Source organism: Gorilla gorilla, chromosome 12 (assembly GCF_029281585.2).
Source record: "Gorilla gorilla gorilla isolate KB3781 chromosome 12, NHGRI_mGorGor1-v2.1_pri, whole genome shotgun sequence".
NCBI classification, from domain to species: domain Eukaryota; kingdom Metazoa; phylum Chordata; class Mammalia; order Primates; family Hominidae; genus Gorilla; species Gorilla gorilla.
This window is the reverse complement of record NC_073236.2, coordinates 86,015,095-86,035,305: the sequence shown is the minus strand read 5'-3', so window position 1 is coordinate 86,035,305 and position 20,211 is coordinate 86,015,095. Positions and strand designations below refer to the sequence as shown.

The following is a 20,211-nucleotide window of genomic DNA, read 5'->3' as shown; positions in this document are numbered from 1 at the left end:
TCTAGAATCTTTCACCATAAGAACTTCAGTATAAAACTAAACACAATATACTTACTAAAAGCTCCTTAAACTCTGGCATGACTAATAATTAGTACAGAAGTTTTTCACATAAAGCTGTCCTACATGTCCTTTTCATGTTTTCCTATTTATTAACATCTTAGTAATTTACTCAGCTACATAACTACTTTAAATATCTTCCAACATTTTAAATATTAGTTTTCCAGACGGCATTTCACTTGTCCTGTAAAACAGAAAGGGTGATAAATTTATTAAATTTCTAATTTACCATCCCTGGTTCTTTCTTTCCAGGCAATTAGATGATAAATGTGCTTTAAAATTCTCTTCATCACATCACGCTAAAAGTTACCTATCAAAAGTTCCTGTTATGCCTATCTTTTTTCAGCAAAAATACTGACTGCATTGTCTATTAATTTATTCAGCTTTTGGCAATCTATTTTTATGGATTTCTAAAACCTTGAATTTGGCCAGTGTAGGGGCTCACACCTGTCATCATAGTACTCTGGAGTGCTGTGATGGAATGCTGTGAAGGGAGGATCACTTCAGGCTAGGAGCTAGAGACCAGTCAGAGCAACAGAGGAGCAGCATCTCTATAAAAAATTTAAAAATTAGCCAGGTATAGTGGCATGCACCTGTAGGCCCAGCTACTCAGGAGGCTGAGGCAGAACTATTGCCTGAACCCAGGAGTTCGAGGCTGCAGTGAGCCATGATCACACCACTGCACTCCAGGCTGGGCAACAGAGCAAGACCCTGTCTCAAAAAACTAAAATAAAACCTTGAATTCACTCTAAGCATATATTACAGACTCAAAGATTTTGTAATCCTGTGGCTAGTATGTTGAAGAATTTTAACTCTTCCAAAGACAATTAAAATACCAAAATTTTTCTTCTGTATGTCAAATTTATATGATGAAAATTAGCTTTATTGGATTTCAGGGACTTTTCATTCCTATGGTTCATTTTACCTTTCTAAAATACCATATTTCAGTTTCATTTTCTTGGTTGTTTTACTTAATTGTACTGAGCCTCCTTCTCTTTATAAATGGTTCGCCCACACATGTACACACACTGTAACTGGAAAAACCACCACTAATCCTACAGTTTCTTGTGTTCTTTCAGCTTTCTTATTCTTCACAGAAATTTTTTAACTACACAGTGCTTCACTTCCTTATTAACTCGTCTTAATCCCTTTCCAATTCAACTTTACTCTGCCATACCACCCAATCATTATAGTATCAAGTCTCCAATGACCACTTCCTCACTGAACCCAAAGATTTCAATTTTCATGCTTCTGTGGTGCATCAGACACTAGTGATCAAGCATCCCATGTCACTAAAGCCAAAGACAAAAACATTTCATTGTGTTTCCAATTACAACTCTTACACTATTCTTTATCAAATACACAAACTCATCAAATCCTAGGCTTCAATTTTACTTGGATAGCTTCCAATCTCCAGCCTACTCTCTCAACCTCTTCATATGTCTGTTACACGAAGGCATCTCCAGTTGTGCTACACAAGCATGGAAACTTATTGTACCAAAACCAGTACTCATCTCCTTTCCCAACCAGAAAATCTGGTCCCACATTACCTCCCTGCACATAATACACATTAAACGTTGAACAATACTTAGTCCAGGAGAAAAATAAACAGGTTTATGATACTCATATCAATTTATAAGCTTTTGGAGGAAATAGATGGTATTTTCACAATATACACAAAATGTGTTTGTGCCTTTTTATTAAATTTTACCCTTTGTTTTACTAAGAACAATATAACATTTTTTAAAAAGTGTAAGCAATCTTGGCCAGGTGTGGTAGCTCACGCCTGTAATCCCAGCACTTTGGGAGACCAAGGTGGGTGGATCACCTTAAGTCAGGAGTTCGAGACCAGCCTGACCAATATGGTGAAACCCCGTCTCTACTAAAAATACAAAAAAATTAGCCAGGTGTGGTGGCGGGCACCTGTAGTCCCAGCTACTCGGGAGGCTAAGCCAGGAGAATTGCTTGAACCCAGGAGGCAGAGGTTGCAGTGAGCCAAGATGGCGCCACTGCACTCCAGCCTGGGCAACAGAGCAGGATTCTTGTCTCAAAAAAAAAAAAAAAGAGTGTAAGCAATCTTTAATTGGAGGCCATTTGGCTAAGATGGTCCTAGGACTCTGGGTTCCTATGTAAGCAAACTGAAGCCCAATGTAAACAGTAAAACAAAACTTAATCTTTGCTTTTTATTTTTTAATTATAAACTGACTATAGTTATATATTTATGAGGTACAAAGTGATGATTTATGAATACAATGTGGAATAATTAAATCAATCTAGTTAACATATCCATGACCTCAAATTTTTTTTGTAGTGAAAACTTTTAAAATTTACTCTTAGCAAGTATAAAGTAATTAGTCACTATATTCACCATACTGTGCAACATATCTCAAAGAAAAAAATTCCTCCCCTTTGACTATCATCTCCCCATTCCCCCATGCCTTCCCTCCACCCCTGGTAACCACTGTTCTACTCTCTGCTTCTTTTAGTTCAACAGTTTTAGATTAAATATATAAGTAAGCACATACGTTGTTTGTCTGCCTATACTTGGCTTATCTCACTTAGCTTAATGTTCTCCAATCCATCCATGTCGTCACAAATGACAAAGTTTCTTTCATTTTTAAGGCTGAATAGTATTCCACTACGTATGTACACCAGATTTTTCTTTATCCATTCATCTGTCTAAGGACACTTAGGTTGATTCCATATCTTGGCTATCGTGATTAATGCTGCAATGAACATGGGAGTGCAGATATCTCTTCAACATACTGATTTCCAATCTTTTAGGTAAATACCCAGAAGTTGGATTGCTGGATCATATGGTAATTCTATTTTTAGTTTTTTGAGGAACTGCCATTGTTTTCCATAATGGTTGTACTAATTTACATTGCCATTAACAGTGTACAAAGGTTCCCCTTTCTCCACATGCCTCGCCAACACTTATCTTTCATCTGTTTGATAGTAGCCATTCTGACACATATTGGGGTGATCTCTCATAGTGGTTTTAATTTGCATTTCCCTGATGATTACTAATGTTGAGCATTTTTTCATGTATCTGTTGGCCATTTGTATGTCTTCTTTTGAGAAATGTCTATACAGGTTCCTTGCCCATTTTTTAACTGGATTATTTGTATTCTTTCTATAGAGTTATTTGAGTTCCTTTTATATTCTGAATTTTAATCCCTTATCTCATGTATGGCTTGCAAATATTTCCTCCCAATCCATAGGATGTCACAACTTAATTTTAATCAGAAACCAACAACTATTTTCTAACGAGCAACTTTCTGCCAGATTGTACCCAAATAAGACAAACAAGTAGCTATGACAATCAAGTAATTTTTTTTTTTCAAGACAGGGTCTCACTCTGTTGCCCAGGCTGGAGTGCAGTGGCACAATTACAACTCACTGCAGCCTCAACCTCCCAGGCTCAAGCAATCCTCCCACCTCAGCCTCCCAAGTAGCTGGGACTACTGGCATGTGCCACCATGCCTGGCTAATTTTTGCATTTTTTGTAGAGATGGAGTTTCACCATGTTGCTCAGGCTGGTCTTGAACTCCTGAGCTCAAGTGATCCACCTACCTCAGCCTCCCAAAATGCTGGGATTACAGGTATGAGCCACTATGCCCAGTCCAATCAAGTAATTTCTTTACTTCGCTTCCACATTCAGCCTGCAAAGGTCTGCCGCTTACTGTTAAAACAAGAGCTCCCCCCTCTCCCTCTCCCTCTCCCTCTCCCTCTCCCCACGGTCTCCCTCTCCCGCTCTTTCCACGATCTCCCTCTGATGCCGAGCCGAAGCTGGACGGTACTGCTGCCATCTCAGCTCACTGCAACCTCCCTGCCTGATTCTCCTGCCTCAGCCTGCCGAATCGCGCGCCGCCACGCCTGACTGGTTTTCGTATTTTTTTGGTGGAGACGGGGTTTCGCTGTGTCGGCCGGGCTGGTCTCCAGCTCCTAACCGCGAGTGATCCGCCAGCCTCGGCCTCCCGAGGTGCCGGGATTGCAGACGGAGTCTCGTTCACTCAGTGCTCAATGGTGCCCAGGCTGGAGTGCAGTGGCGTGATCTCGGCTTGCTACAACCTCCACCTCCCAGCCGCCTGCCTTGGCCTCCCAAAGTGCCGAGATTACAGCCTCTGCCCGGCCACCCCCCCGTCTGGGAAGCGAGGAGCGTCTCCGCCTGGCCGCCCATCTTCTGGGATGTGAGGAGCCCCTCTGCCTGGCTGCCCAGTCTGGAAAGTGAGGAGCGTCTCTGCCCGGCCGCCATCCCATCTAGGAAGCGAGGAGCGCCTCTTCCCGGCCGCCATCACATCTGGGAAGTGAGGAGCGTCTCTGCCCGGCCGCCCATCGTCTGAGATGTGGGGAGCACCTCTGCCCTGCCGCCCCGTCCGGGATGTGAGGAGCGTCTCTGCCCGGCCGCCCCGTCTGAGAAGTGAGGAGACCCTCTGCCTGGCAACCGCCCCGTCCGAGAAGTGAGGAGCCCCTCCGCCCAGCAGCCACCCCGTCTGGGAAGTGAGGAGCCCCTCTGCCTGGCCAGCCGCCCCGTCCGGGAGGGAGGTGGGGGGGTTAGCCCCCCGCCCGGCCAGCCGCCCCGTCCGGGAGGGAGGTGGGGGGGCCAGCCCCCCGCCCGGCCAGCCGCCCCGTCCAGGAGGGAGGTGGGGGGGTTAGCCCCCCGCCTGGCCGGCCGCCCGGTCAGGGAGGTGAGGGGCGCCTCTGCCCGGCCGCCCCTACTGGGAAGTGAGGAGCCCCTCTGCCCAGCCAGCTGCTCCGTCCGGGAGGGAGGTGGGGGGGTCAGCCCCCCGCCCGGCCAGCCGCCCCGTCCGGGAGGGAGGTGGGGGGGTTAGCCCCCCGCCTGGCCAGCCGCCCCGTCCGGGAGGTGAGGGGCGCCTCTGCCCGGCCACCCCTACTGGGAAGTGAGGAGCCCCTCTGCCCGGCCAGCTGCCCCGTCCGGGAGGGAGGTGGGGGGGGTCAGCCCACCGCCCAGCCAGCCACCCTGTCCGGGAGGGAGGTGGGGGGTCAGCCCCCCGCCCGGCCAGCCGCCCCGTCGGGGAGGGAGGTGGGGGTGTCAGCCCTCCGCTGGCCAGCCGCCCCGTCCGGGAGGTGAGGGGCGCCTCTGCCCGGCCACCACCCCGTCTGGGAGGTGTACCCAACAGCTCATTGAGAACGGGCCATGATGACAATGGCGGTTTTGTGGAATAGAAAGGGGGGAAAGGTGGGGAAAAGATTGAGAAATCGGATGGTTGCCGTGTCTGTGTAGAAAGAGGTAGAACATGGGAGACTTTTCATTTTGTTCTGTACTAAGAAAAAATTCTTCTGCCTTGGGATACTGTTGATCTGTGACCCTACCCCCAACCCTGTGCTCTCTGAAACATGTGCTGTATCCACTCAGGGTTGAATGGATTAAGGGCGGTGCAAGATGTGCTTTGTTAAACAGATGCTTGAAGGCAGCATGCTCGTTAAGAGCCATCACCACTCCCTAATCTCAAGTACCCAGGGACATAAACACTGCGGAAGGCCGCAGGGTCCTCTGCCTAGGAAAACCAGAGAACTTTGTTCACTTGTTTATCTGCTGACCTTCCCTCCACTATTGTCCTGTAACCCTGCCAAATCCCCCTCTGTGAGAAACACCCAAAAATGATCAATAAAAAATTAAAAATTAAAAATTAAAAAAAATAAAAATAAAAATTTAAAAAAAAAAAACAAAAAAAAAACAAGAGCTCCCTGAACTACTTCTAATTTTGGGTGCTGCCTCATTCATTAATCCTTTAACACAAAAACAAATTCTGATAAATTCATTTTGTCTAAAGTTTTTCTTTTAACAAAGTCAAAATGAAGTTACCAAGGAAGCCCTGAAGCCTTTTTGTGATAAGGCTTAAAAGATTACATGATAGTAAAAGGTTACATGCTGAAAGATTCTCAACTAAAGAGCCTTATCATACATCAAGAGCCAGAGTTTCTTACATATTCTTCTTGTTTCCAATCTCTTTTCCTCTTTCCAATACATGCCTTACTGTGCACTCAGAATTACTTTCCTAAAATATGGAACTGAGGTCAGTAATCAAAATGTCTTCCTGCTGCATATAAAATAAATTCAAGTCCTTTAATCTGGCATTCAACTACTTACCATCTGGTCAATCTGGTATCAGTGTATTTGTCGAATTTCACTTCCCACTGATGTACTCCCCTGCCCCTCATGCTCCAATCACACCACCCTCCTCATTCTTTAAGACCTAGCTCAAATGAGCGAACTAATGTTATGTGGCAAGCAATGACTATGCACTGAGACCACCAAAATAAATAAGATAGTCCCCAGCTATCAAGAATCATATTTGGTGGAGAAACACACAAGCAAACAAATCTATGTTATTTAATATAAAAGATGTGATATAAAATACAAGCGGAGGGATGGGTATGGTGCTCGTGCCTGTAATCTCAGCAATTTGGGAGGCCAAAGCAAGGGGATCACTTGAAGTCAGTAGTTTGAGACCAGCCTGGGCAATATAGTGAGACCATGTCTCTACAAAAATATAAAAATTAGCTGGGCATAGTGGCACATGTCTGCAGTCCTAGCCACTCTGGAGGATAAAGCAGAAGGATCTCTTGAGCCCAGAAGTTCAAGGCTGCAGTGAGCTATCATAATGCCCCTGCACTTCAGCCTGAGCAATACAGCAATACTCTGTCACTAAAACTAATAACAAATAAATAAAATACAAACAGAATACAGAAAGGCAAATTACCAATTCAAAGTAGCAGAATCAGAGAAAGCTTCATAGAAAAAACAAAGGTGTTCATGTGTCAGAGAATAATGGTTAACACTTATGTAGCACTAACTATATGCTAGATTCTATTCCAAGTGCTTTATGTATATTAACTCATTTAATCCTTATTTTCTACGATGATGAAAATGAGAGGCAAAGAGCTTAAGTAAAACAAATGTAGTATCATTTATTGAACATTTACAATATGCCAGGAACTGTGCTAAGCACTGAATAGGAACAAAATGAAATTAAGGCCTATAATTTTAAAAAGAACAAAAAAGGAAGCCGGGCAAGTGGCTCACACCTGTAATCCCAGCACTTTGGGAGGCTTGAGGGGGCAAATCACTTGAGCCCAGGAGTTCAAGACCAGCCTGGGCAACATGGCAAAACCCTATCTCTTACAAAAAATACAAAAAAAATTAGCCAAGCGTGGTGGTGCACACCTGTAGTTCCAGCTACTGAGAAGGCTGAGGTGGGAGGATCACTTTAGCCCAGGAGGTTGAGGCTACAATGAACCAAAACCATGCCATTGCACTCTAGTCTAGGCAACAAAGTGAGACTCTGTCTCCAAAAAAAAAAAAAAGTGAGAGATGGTAGTTATCTCATTTTGTATCTCCATTGGTAGGGCTTAACCCCTTTGAGATTCTTTCTATTTTTTTTTTCTTTTGAGACAGAGTTTCACTCTTGTTGCCCAGGCTGGAGTACAATGGCGCCATCTTGGCTCACCGCAATGTCTGCCTCCCAGGTTCAAGTGATTCTCCTGCTTCAGCCTCCAGAGTAGCTGGGATTACAGGCATGAGCCACCACGCCTGTCTAATTTTCTATTTTCAGGAGAGACAGGGTTTCTCCAGGTTGGTCAGGCTGGTCTTGAATTCCCAACCTCAGGTGATGTGCCTGCCTCAGCCTCCCAAAGTGCTGGGATTACAGGCGTGAGCCACCACGCCCGGCTGAGATTCTTTTTTAATTAGGACAAAATAAAATAGGGCTTTTTAAAACAGGATTTAAAAGATTCACCTAATTACTTATCTCCTACAGCCATAATTTTCTTTTTAAACAACAGTATGCTTTGCCCAATTTTTTCAACAGCATTGATTTATTCAACAAATACTGGCTGGGTGCCATGGCTCACATCTGTAATCCCAACACTCTGGGAAACCAAGAATTCAAAAAATAAAAAAATTAGCTAGGCAGGCTGGTGCACACCTGTAGTCCCAGCTACTCAGGAGGCTGAGGCAATGGGAGGATCGCTTGAGCCCCAGAGGTTGGGGTGGCAGTGAGCAGTGATCATGCAACTGCACTCTAGCCCAGGTGACAAAGCGAGACCCTGTCTCAAAAAAACAAAACAAAACAAACAAAAAAACAATGGATTACTCACTCTATGCAAGGCAAACTAAGCACATACATTTTCCTCCGCTTCCTAACAAAATCCCACTGAAATGCACTCATTCAATCTGGAAGAGAAAGCAGTTAGGATTATGCTGAAGATTAACCCAGTGCAGAGAAAACTGCAGTCCAGAACACACACACATGCATACATGAGAAGGCTATAGCAATGTAGAAGACATTCTTGCCAGCAGAGCCTGGAGAGGTACCAATCTTAGAAACAAGCAGAGGAAGGACGTAGGACTAAAATCAGAATTATTATAATATTTATATGAAACAGCAAGCCAAACTTTTTACCACAGCCCTTTACACACAAAAAGCCTGGCAGCAACAGTATTTGTTTCTGGCTAAAACCACATCTATTTTGCTGTTATTGCTCTTTAATTTAACAGACTACCCTGGAAGCCTTTGAGCATCTTCATGTTCCGTAACAAAGCATTCCTTATTTGGGTACAGGGTGGAAGGAGAGGAGGAAAGAGGTAACTCGTTTCTTGCACTTCACTCAAGGACCCTAAAGTTAGACCCAACAGCTAGTACCCTGCTCACTTACAAAAGAGCTCAATAATTTTTTTTTTTTTAGATGAAGTTTCACTTTTGTCATCCAGGCTGGAGTGCAATGGTGCAATCTCGGCTCACTGCAACCTCCGCCTCCCAGGTTTAAGTGATTCTCCTGCCCCAGCCTCTTGAGTAGCTGGGATTACAGAAGCCTGCCAAGACTTCCGGCTGATTTTTTTTATTTTCGGAGAGACAGGGTTTCACCATGTTGGCCAGGTTGGTCTTGACCTTCCAGACCTCAGGTGATCTCTCAAAGTGCTGGAATTACAGGCGTGAGCCACTATGCCCTGCCAAGAATTTTTTTTTTTTTTTTTAAGGAAAAGCACAACAGACAGAAAGGATGAAAATAAACAACTGACCTGAAAGAAGTAGAGCTATTTCCGGGAATGGGACATAAATATTTAAAAGTTATAAGTGTTATCCTCAAAGAAATTCATGTCATGAGAACAATGCATCCATTAAAAATCAGTAACTAGAAACTGTGGGGAAAAAACCACTGAAAAAAGAAAGTGAAAAGAACTGAAAATCAAGGAAATGGACCTCTTGGATTGATCCTTCGTATAATATATTTTTTATTTTTATATTTTTCCTCTGTATTTGGAAGAATCTATCTAAATGTATTTGGAAGAACCTATCTAAATTCTGAATAGAACAGAGAAAATGTCAAGAACATAATTAAAGAAATAATTGAAGAAAATTTCCCAGAAGTGAAAAATAGGATTCATAGAGTGCCAAGAAGGATGAATGAAAAAAGATTCACCACCTAGAAACACTGATAAAATATCACAGAACCAATGATAAAGAAAACAGTCTAACAAAATCTTCCAGAGAAAAAAGTATGATACCTGCAAAAGAAAGAGACTGGCATTAGACTTGTCATCAGATACACTAGACACTAAAAAGCAAGAGAATGTCTTCAGAGTTTTGAAGAAAACAAAATGATTGTGGACTAAGTCTATTCCCAAGCTATCATTAAATGAGCAGGCAAGGTAAAGGCATTTTCAGACATATGAAGTCTGTGGAAATTAAATTACCTGTTTAATCCTTCCTGAAAAAAATTGCTTGAAATTAGTTATACCCCTACAAGGTGGGAAAAAAATCTACGACAAATGAGGACATGGAATACATAAAGCAGTAGACCTAACCCAGGCATGATACAAAGAAATCTCAGTAAACAGGTATGCAACTGACTTGTAAAGCAACTAGTCTAAATTACATGCGTGAGAGCTGGAAATACAGCTTCAGGAGCAAAATGAATTTATTTTAGCAAATATGGTGCCATTATTAGGAAGCTAATAGGATACCTTAATTGGCAGAGGTAGAATTACATTTTTTCTCTGCAGATGCAGTCATACTTACTAGTTTTATAGCGAATGATGATTGCATAACTACAATATGGTAAACAGTTGATAGGTTTTCAATGTTTAAGAATCAACCTATAAATAAAGCATAGAAGACTTGTATTGATTGATGTCTTGTGGCTCCTTAAAATGTGTAAAACCCAAGTGTAGCCCGACCACTTTCGGCACATGCTGTCAGGACCTCCTGAGGCTGTCTGTGACATGTCCTTAACCTTGGCAAAATAAACCTCTAAACTGTTTGAGACTTGTCTCAACTACTTTTTGGTTTTCACCCTCTATTACCTTCCTGAGGCTGCTGTAACAAATGACCACAAACTGAGCAGCTTAGACAACATAAATTGATTGTCTCACAATTCTAGAAACTAGAGGTCAGAAATCAAGACGTCAGCAGGGCTATTCTCTCTCTCTGAAAGCTCTAGAGAAGGATTCTTCCTTGCCTCTTCCTAGCTTGTGATTACTGGCAATCTTTAGCGTTCCTTGTCTTATAGACACATACTGCAATCTTGCTGCCTCCTCCTTCATGGCATGGCATTCTCCCTGTGTGTACATGTGTATCCAAATTTCCCTCTTCTTATAAAGATACCAGTCACTGGATTAGGGCCCCCTTTGATTCAGTATGACCTCATCCTTACTTGAATTATATTTGCAAAGACCCTATCCCAAGTAGTTCACACTCACAGGTTCTAGGGGATAGGACTTAAACATATCTTTTTGGGGAACACAATTCAACCCACAACACCCCCTACAATCAATTTTCCACACAGCAGCCACAATGATCTTCACAAATGTACATCGGGTCCTGTCCACTCTCCTGCCTACAGAGCTGTCTCCCTGGCCTCTTTCTGCTTCTCAAACTTCTTCTACCACTTTCCTCTTACACTCCAGCCACACTGGCCTTCTTTCTATCACTCCAACAAGTCAAGCTCATTCCTGCCTCAGGGCCTCTGCCTAGAAATTTGTCTGGCTCCCTTCTTTTCATCATTCAAGTCACAATTCAAATGTCACTTCCTCATAGAAGTCTCCTCTGACTTACGTACTAAAAGCAACACATCCTACAGGTATTCTCTTTCACATAACCTTAGTTTCTTTGCAGCACTTACCAATACTAGAAATTATTTTACTTATTTAAGTTCCCCTCTTACTTGAACATCAGCTTTATTGAACACAGATTCAATCACTATAGCCCTAAATGCTAAAACAGGACCTCACAGAAAGTTTTCATTTTTATTCAATCAAATAATCTCTTTTCCTTCATGACTTAAGACTAGTGCTTAGCACAGAATAAGTGCTAAAAAAAAAAAAAAAAAAAAAAAAAAAAAAAAAAAATTGACTATTACTACTATAATAGTTTGCAATTATTTGTTTGTACAATCTCCCTGGCTAGACTGTGTGACCGAAAACAGAAACCCATTTATTTGGCATTTTACCAATCCCAGTGGGGCCAGGCACAGTGGCTCAGGCCTGTAATCCCAGCACTTTGGAAGGCCGAGGAGGGCGGATCACCCGAGGTCAGGAGTTCGAGACCAGCCTGGCCAACGTGGTGAAACCCTGTCTCTACTAAAAATACAAAAATTAGGGTGTAGTGGCGCGTGCCTGTAATCCCAACTATTCGGAAGGCTGAGTAAAAGGAGAATCCCTTGAACTCGAGAGGCGGAGGTTGCAGTGAGCCGAGATTATGCCTCTGCACTCCAACCTGGGTGACAGAGCGAGACTTTGTCTCAAAACAAACAACAACAACAAAAATCCCAGTAGTCTGGAACACATTAAGCGTTAATAAGAAGTGCTGAATATAATTAGCGAATAACAATTCTGAAGAAAGTTATCTTCTTTGATACTATGGATTCCTGATGTTAAAAAAAAAATTTTAAGATAGAATATGGGACTGTCCTTCCTGCTTTTTGATTTGGTTCAAATCTGAGGAAGTGGGGGCGACCAGTCTTTAACAGATCTAGCAAGACTGTCGAGCTTTAGGGAATGGTAATTTCTCTAAAGCCAACACTGTATGTCCATTATATTGGAGATCAAAACAGACAATGGCATTTTTTCTAAAGAGGGAGAGGGGAAAACAAAACTTTTTGTCTAATTTGGGGATGCAGTCAGACGTGACTTAGTTCATAAACACACACATTCATCTGGCGCTAAACCTCACATAAGGAACCTTACCGGCTTCCTTGATAAAACAACACCCCAACACTTCAATCTAGAGATGGAGGGTAAAAATACAGGGTTGTGATGTCTAGCTGCCCATTCCACGAGAGTCGCCCACCATGCCAAATTCCGAGGCTCGCGGTATTCTCCTACCGGGAGATGGCGGGCTACCTCACCCCAGGTTTCCCCTAACACAGAGTTGCAGTCGCTGAACAAACTGCCCTGCGTTAGTCAGAAGCTGTTAAGTAACGAGACGGCCACGGTCCACAGCAGAAGAGGTGGAGATAAGCCTCAGGCGGGAAGGATGAAGTGTACAAATGCCAAATGCAGAGAAAAAGAAGAAAAGCTGCAAGAAGGCAGATCAGTCAGGAACACCGCCATTTCTCACATCTCATCACTACTTCGAATTTTCTCATCTAAGTACCCGCACCCGCACGGTTCACACTGTCTTCTTCCCGCTATCACTCCGTGTGGGTCAAACCTCTGCCTGCCCACTGGAGAGCAGCGCGAATTGCTTCAGGAAGCGGCTGTCGCCTCCGAGACTCACCGGCCTGCCGCGCTGCCACTTCTACACCGAAATGGCTGGTCCGAGGCCGCGTCTCCAGAGCTGCGTCCCACAAGCCCCCGCTTTCGATCCCCACCGCGATGCTGCAGCGGTCCGAAAACGAGAGACGCGCAGGCGACGTCCCGGCCCCCGTAGGCGGACGGCTCCGCGACCCCCGGATGTTGATATGTCGTCTGCCCCGGAAACGGTGACAGGAGGCTCAAGGGGGCGGAGGCGGCGTTGCCGGGCTCTCCGGAAGGAGACGTGGCGGCGGTTGGGCTGGTGATACCCGGGCGCTTTATAGTCCCGCCGCCTCCTCCTCCACCTCCTCCTCCTCCTCCTCCTCTCCTCCTGGAGCAGAGGAGGTTGTGGCGGTGGCTGGAGAAAGCGGCGGCGGAGGATGGAGGAAGGAGGCGGCGGCGTACGGAGTCTGGTCCCGGGCGGGCCGGTGTTACTGGTCCTCTGCGGCCTCCTGGAGGCGTCCGGCGGCGGCCGAGCCCTCCCTCAGCTCAGCGATGACATCCCTTTCCGAGTCAACTGGCCCGGCACCGAGTTCTCTCTGGTCAGTGCCCTCCTCACTAACCCCGCAGCCACCCCTCCTCTTGACACTAAGGGTTCGGCCTCTTCCCTCGGTTTTCTTTGCTTTTTCTCCCCAAGACCTTCTATACAGACTCTTACCTTCCCCAAGCCAAAGCTGCTTTTATGCCACGTTTATTCATTCGTTCGTTCTCACGTTATGTGGATGCGTCCCCCTTGCTGAGCATAAGGGATCCAGCAATCACCTGCTCTCCACCTTTTTAATTCTGTCGCACCAGACCTTGCTTCCCAACACTCCCACCCTGCAGAAGCAGCTTTCGTAGAACAACGTCAGGTGCACTTACTCATCTTCCTTTTGGAAAATTAACTGTGGCTCTTACTCCACCAGCAGACTTCTTTCCTTCAGTATTACATGTCACCCTGCCCACACCACAGTACTTCAGACTCGAGTTCCCTCTCTCGTATTCGTTCTCCCTCGGTTGTATACACACACGGACATATGCAAACGCACAGCTCCAAGGGAACTTTTTCCTTTCCGAGTTGTTTCTGAGAGGGCTATTTGGCCTGTGAGATGTTAACGACCCTTTATGCAGAATATCCTTTACAGTTTTCATGTATTACGACTGTTATTTGAGTCCCCAGAACATGAGCTTCTATGTTGAGTTTTCCTGTAGTGAAGAACATTTGTAACCTCGCGGAAATGAAAATTCAGTCTTGGGGGAGTGGACCGCTGAAAAGTCTTCCTGTCCACGTGTACCTACTGCAGGCTAATAAATATTGTACTCTTATGACACTTACCATGTAGTAATTAACTCATTTACTTCAAATTGAAGTCCGGGAAAAAGCAAAATTTTTTTTAACTTTTTATTCCAATTACCTTCAAGCATTCAACTTGCAATACTTTATTATATTCTTTCATTATCATTTCATTGAAACAGTAAGTGACACTATGATGTCAAAACAAGATGTAACAAGTTAATGGATGTTATTACCACATAGCTTTCTATTTGCAAGTGTTAGGGGTTTTTTGGTTTGGTTTGGGTTTTTCTGTTTTTGTTTGTTTTTTGAGACAGGGTCTCAGTCTGTTGCCCATTCTGAAGTGCAGTGGCACGGTCACCACTGGCTGCAGCCTCGACCTCCTGGGCTCGATAGATCCTCCTCCTCAGCTTCCCAGTAGCTGGGACTACAGGGAAATCCCACCACTCCCGGCTAATTTTTTTTTTTTTTCTAGAGGCAGGGTCTCACTATGTTGCCTAGGCTGGTCTCGAACTCCTGGGCTCAAGCAATTCTCCTGCCTCAGCCTCCCAGAATACTGGGATTACATGTGTGAACCAAATGTTCTGAATTTATCTAGGTAAATATTTTTCTGGGACGTCAAATTTCTCTTTGTATTAATGCCACAAAATATTGATATATTGAAATACCTATGTAAAATTTTGTTATGAATCAGATATAACTTTAGCAGGCTTGGAAGAGAATACTTTAATCTCTGTTGTTGTATCCAAAGAGCACACTTGGAGTGAATATGGCAGATGTTTGAAGAATTATGTCATTAAAATTTTTTACTCTTACACCTGTGTTTTTTTTAATTTAAAAAAACTTGCTGATATGCAGCCCTGAAAACTTACTATAAGTGAGCGACTAAAACTAGCATTTTTAGAGGTCACTACCAAATTGTCATTCCATTTTCTTTCAGTCTTAGCATTTGCTACACCAACTTTTCACGTATCTAACAATTTTATTTCAAAAAAAAAATGCTTTGGCCATGTGCGGCGGCTCACATCTGTAATCCCAGCACTTTGGGAGGCAGAGGCAGGCAGATTATTAGGTCAGGAGTTCAAGGCAAGCCTGACCAACGTGGTGAAACCCCATCTCTACTAAAAACACAAAAATTAGCTGGGTGTGGTGGTGCACACCAGTGCTCCCAGCTACTCGGGAGGCTGAGGCCAGAGAATCTTTTGACAGTGAGCCGAGATTGCACCACTGCACTCCAGCCTGGGTGACAGAGTGAGACTCTGTCTCAAAAAAAAAAAAAAAAAAAAAAAAAAATTCTTTTTTTAGAAGCTGGAGTGCAGTAGGTATTTATAGGCATGATTATGCTCACTACAGCCTCAAACTCCTGGGCTCAAGCGATCCTTCTGCCTCAGCCTCCTGAACAGCAAGGACTACAGGTGGTCACCATTGCATCTGGGTTTTTTTTCTTTAAGTCTGTGCTACTTTGAGAAAAATCTGCATTCTGTGAATTGTCACAAGGCCTATGCCCTTTATGTAAAAATAAGCCACAACAGTCATTATCATTGGTCTTTTGATTTTTTTTAATACTTCTATAACCTTAAGGCTTCCCTTTGCATTTAACTGAAATTACTGGCTGGGCACAGTGGCTCACGCCTATAATCCCAACACTTTGGGAGGCTGCGCTGGGTGGATTACTTGAGCCCAGGAGTTTGAGACTAGCCTAGGCAACATGGCGAAACCTTGTCTCTACTAAAAATAAAAAAATTAGCCAGGCATGGTGGCACATGCCTGTAGTTCCAGCTACTTGGGAGGCTGAGGCAGGAGAATCGCTTGAACCTTGGAGGCAGAAGTTGCAGTGATCCGAGATCACGCCACTGCACTCCATCCTGGGCGACAGAGGAGTCTGTCTCAAAAAAAAGAAAAGAAAAGAAACCACTACCCTCCTCACCTGGCGCTGCCATTTTTTTTAATGGGCCAGTTGGTTGGACATTTGTGTTTGTTTGTTTGTTTGTGACAGAGTCTCGCTCTGTCACCCAGGCTAGAGTACAATGGCGCCATCTCAGCTTACTGCAACTTCTGCCTCCCAGGTTCAAGCGATTCTCGTTGCCCAGCCTCCCCAGTAGCTGGGATTGTAAGCGTGCACTACCACACCTAGCTAATTTTTTTTGTATTTTTAGTAGAGATGAGGTTGCACCATTTTGGCCAGGCTGGTCTCAAACTCGTGACCTCAAGTGATCTGCCCACCTCGGCCTCCCAAAGTGCTGGGATTACAGGCATGAGCCACCGTGCCTGGCCGCGGGTTGGACATTTGTATCTAACTTAATATGCAGCTGTATGAAATAGGATAAGGTCCTTTGTCTCTTTACTAACTGAAATTGGAAGAGACTGGATTAGAAGATCTGAATTTTTTAAGCTTTTAAAATTATCTGCTTTAAATTGTCTTCCCATTCAGATATATCGAAACAATATATAATCATTTACAATCTTGCTTTCAGATTTGCTTAGAAAAAGTATTAAGCACCAAAACTGTAAAATGGGAGTTGTTTGTGTGTTTTGGTAGAGATAGTTTCCCTATGTTGCTCATGCTGGTTTCAAACTCCTGGTCAAAACTATCCTCTAGTCTCAGCCTCTTAAAGCGCTGGGATTATAGGCATGAGCCACCTCACCTGGCCAAAAAATTTGTAAATTTTTGATGTGTACATTAACTAGAGTTAATAATTATGATATTCTTTGCTTATTGATGTTTAGCACTCAGTTTTGTTTTTGTGTTAATATTTTCCTTCTGAAGTATCACCTCTGTCGTTATGTTTAATTATTCATTACTTTATAGAGTTCATAGATTTCACCAAATTAAACCACAAATCAGTCTAATTTTCTGTCTACTTCTGTTGTTGATGTAGAATATATTTTACTCAGATTTTCCCAAGCACTACTCTTTGACCAACTCCATGGTTTATAGCATGTCATATACATTGACAGTTTCTACCAACAAGTGTATTTTATAGCCTCTACCAGAATAGAAGTTCTCTCATCCTCTAACCAACCTAATTCCTCCAGACCCATGTCAAACATTAGGAGTTCCTCTCATGCCAAGATATTTTTTAAGTTCCTTAACTTTTAAAGTACCCCAGCACCTCTGATTAGTTTCACTATATTAAAATTTGACTTTATGTCAAATCTCTAATAAAATTTGACTTTGTCAAATCTCTAATAAAATTTGACTTTGTGTCAAATCGCTAATTTCCTCTTCCACTGCAAATACCTTGTTATGTAAAGTAAGTTTTTTATACTATCTAATTCTGTACATTCAGAATTTATTATATTTTGTTTTCTTAAAGTAAGAACCTGTTTTATAAAATCAGAATCCTGATTTTAGTGGATCCGAATTTTTAGAAAAATCATAAAAGATTAACTTTTTCTCCGTAATTCCTGTTACCAAAAAGTAAAGTTTGCTAAAAATATATCTTGTGGTCCCAATAAGTGACTCACTATTTCAGCAGAGTTTTCAGATAGAATTGCTATTTGGCTTATTTTATTGGGAAAGCAGCCTTTCCTAAACTAATGAAAGACAATTATTTGCATCAAGAATTGTCTTCCCTTTTTTGCTGTGGTTCCAAACAAGCAGTTTCTTTTTACATTTGAAGCATTTTGGAGACCATTTTGAAAGGAATTACAAATGTTATGTCTTATAGCAAATCGTTGGCACAATTGAATAAATGTTTCTAAGAAATTCTTTATCATAAGTTTAGCTTTGCAACTGTTACTTTCAAATCTCTTTGATTCCCTCATCATCTATAATGCTCTTTTTTAAAAAAAAAAAAAAAAAAAAAAGACGGAGCCTCGCTCTTTCGCCCAGGCTAGAGTGCAGTGGCGCCGTCTCGGCTCTCTGCAAGCTCCACCTCCCGGGTTCACGCCATTCTCCTGCCTCAGCCTCCCGAGTAGCTGGGAGTACAGGCGCCCGCCACCACGGCCGGCTAAATTTTTTTTGTATTTTTAGTAGAGACAGGGTTTCACCGTGTTAGCCAGGATGGTCTGGATCTCCTGCCGTCTATCTGATCCGCCCGTTTCGGCCTCCCAAAGTGCTGGGATTACCGGCGTGAGCCACCGCGCCAGGCATTTTTTTTTTTTTTAATAAGTTGCCCAGGCTGGGGTCAAGCAGTTCTCCCGCCTCAGCCTCCTGAGTAGCTGAGATTACAGGTGCACATCTTACTTACAGTGGCTTTTTAAACAAGTATCCTTGGCCATAATTCAAGTCTGCATAGTAATCTAGGAGAAGTTTGTGAAAGCTGATTCAAATATGTTAAAATATTTAAAAGCTCACAGAATATGCAGCCAATCTGTTTGAATTCTCTGGCCTCTGTTACTTCTAGGTTTTTTAACCTTGGACAAATGGTTGAAGCCCTGGGCGTTAGTGTCTGTTTCCGTAAAAATGAGTATAATACTTGTTTTGAGGATTAATGAGTTAATGAATGTAAAACACTTAAAACAGTACTGTCCTAGAACTAATACAGCTAGTACTTACTGCTTTGTTTTGTTTTTTTGTCTTAGGGAAAATGCTGTAATTTGCTTTTGTGTTTAGGATTACATTGGTGCCAAGTAGTACTGGTTTTATTATAGTTAAACAGTTGTTAGGCCAGGGCAGTGGCTCACGCCTGTAATCCCAACACTTTGGGAGACAGAGGCTGACGGATGGCTTGAGCCTAGGAGTTTGAGACCCACCTGGGCAAGAGGATAAAACCCCTTCTCTACAGAAAAATTACCGGGGCATGGTGGCACGTACCTGTAGTCCCAGCTACTAGGGAGGCTAAGGCAGGAGGATCACCTGAGTCCAGGAGGTCAGGCTACAGTGAGCTGTGATCATGCCACTGCAATCAGCCTGGGTTAGTGAGAGACCCTGTCTCAAAAAAAAAAAAAGTTATTGTTAAATTGAGAATAGAACAAAGGTCCTTAATAAGAAGAGGTTCTCCTTGCCAGGAATAGCCAAATAGTACCATAGTTGCACAGTACCGTAGAGGAAAGTGAAGAGAGAATTGAATTATCTTAGAACATGTATCATAAAACACAAAAATCTCTGCCTTAGTAAAATGAGTATCACATTTGCTATCAGGAAGCAGAGATTTGTTTTTACTAAAATAATATCTGTTGTATTAATTGAAGTGTTTATTTGAATTCTGTTGACTCATATTAACCAATGTGAATTTGTTTGGTTTCATAGTGTAGAAAGCTTTAAGGATAATTTTGTCAATATATGCCAGAAGTCAGCAAACTACAGCCATTGCGCTGTCCCACCACGTATTTTTATAAATAAGGTTCTATTAGTACATCATCGTCCGTATTTGTTTACATATTGTGTACTTCTGTTGCTACGGTGGCAGAGGCTCAACAGAGACCATATGGCTCACAAAGTCTAAATATTTACTCTCTGGCCCTTTACAAAAGTTTAATAAGTGCTCGGTGATGGTGTATCTATGAACATTCATTGCCACCTCTTAGTGCCTTTTTTTCTTTTTTTTTTGTAACAGGGTCTTGCTATGTTGCTCAGGCTGATCTTGAACTCCTGGGCTAAAGCAGTCCTCCCACCTCAACCTCCCAAGTATAATCACTATTTTAACTTCAATCTGTTGCATTCCTCCTTTTTTCTTTATACTCCAAACATTATTTTGTTCATTTATTTTCCTATTATGACACAGGATAAAGTTTATTATCTTCTTTTTGTAATTAATAAATATGTTGATAAAACCACCAAAAAGAATGAAAGCATGTCCTTTGCAACCACATGGATACAGCTTGGAGGTCATTATCTTAAGTGAATTAAGACAGAAACTGAAAACCAAATACCGTATGTTTTCATTTATAAGTGGAGGCTAAGTGTTGAATACACACTCAAAGACGAGAACAGTAAACACTGGAGATTCCAAAAGACAGGAGAGAGGGAGGGGTGACAAACTACCTATGAAGTACTAGGATACTATGTTCAATACTTGGGTGACAGGGATATTAGAAGCTCGGACTTCATCATCATGCAATATATCCATGTAACAAACCTGCACATGTACCCCCCTGAATCTAAAATTTTTGTTAATGTATGTAGCATATTTTCGCTCCCTTTAAAATAATCATCTGTTGAAATGTTAAATTAGTT

At 42.8% G+C, this 20,211-nt stretch overlaps 2 protein-coding genes across 8 annotated transcripts in view; one reads left to right on the top strand and one right to left on the bottom strand.

Annotated features, from left to right (window-relative positions):
* The window catches only part of ASB3 (ankyrin repeat and SOCS box containing 3), a 192,842-nt gene that overhangs the window by 107,657 nt on the left and 64,974 nt on the right, over window positions 1-20,211 (bottom strand). The window contains exon 1 of one of the 4 annotated variants that reach the window (XM_019021083.4): window positions 12,801-13,004. The exons of 1 other annotated variant lie outside the window; for it this stretch is intronic. The gene's annotated coding sequence lies outside the window, so the exon portion shown is untranslated. Of the gene's footprint in view, window positions 1-12,800; window positions 13,005-20,211 lie in introns of those variants that run through there. 2 more of the 4 variants (XM_019021081.4, XM_055377893.2) reach the window with 2 other exon arrangements.
* ERLEC1 (endoplasmic reticulum lectin 1) overlaps window positions 12,968-20,211 on the top strand; it is a 39,520-nt gene continuing 32,276 nt past the window's right edge. The window contains exon 1 of one of the 4 annotated variants that reach the window (XM_004029229.4): window positions 12,968-13,359. In XM_004029229.4, the coding sequence (XP_004029278.1) occupies window positions 13,198-13,359 (162 nt within the window). In that variant the 5' untranslated portion in view covers window positions 12,968-13,197. The remainder of the gene's footprint in view (window positions 13,360-20,211) is intronic. The other 3 variants (XM_004029230.4, XM_019021084.3, XM_063696189.1) reach the window with 3 other exon arrangements.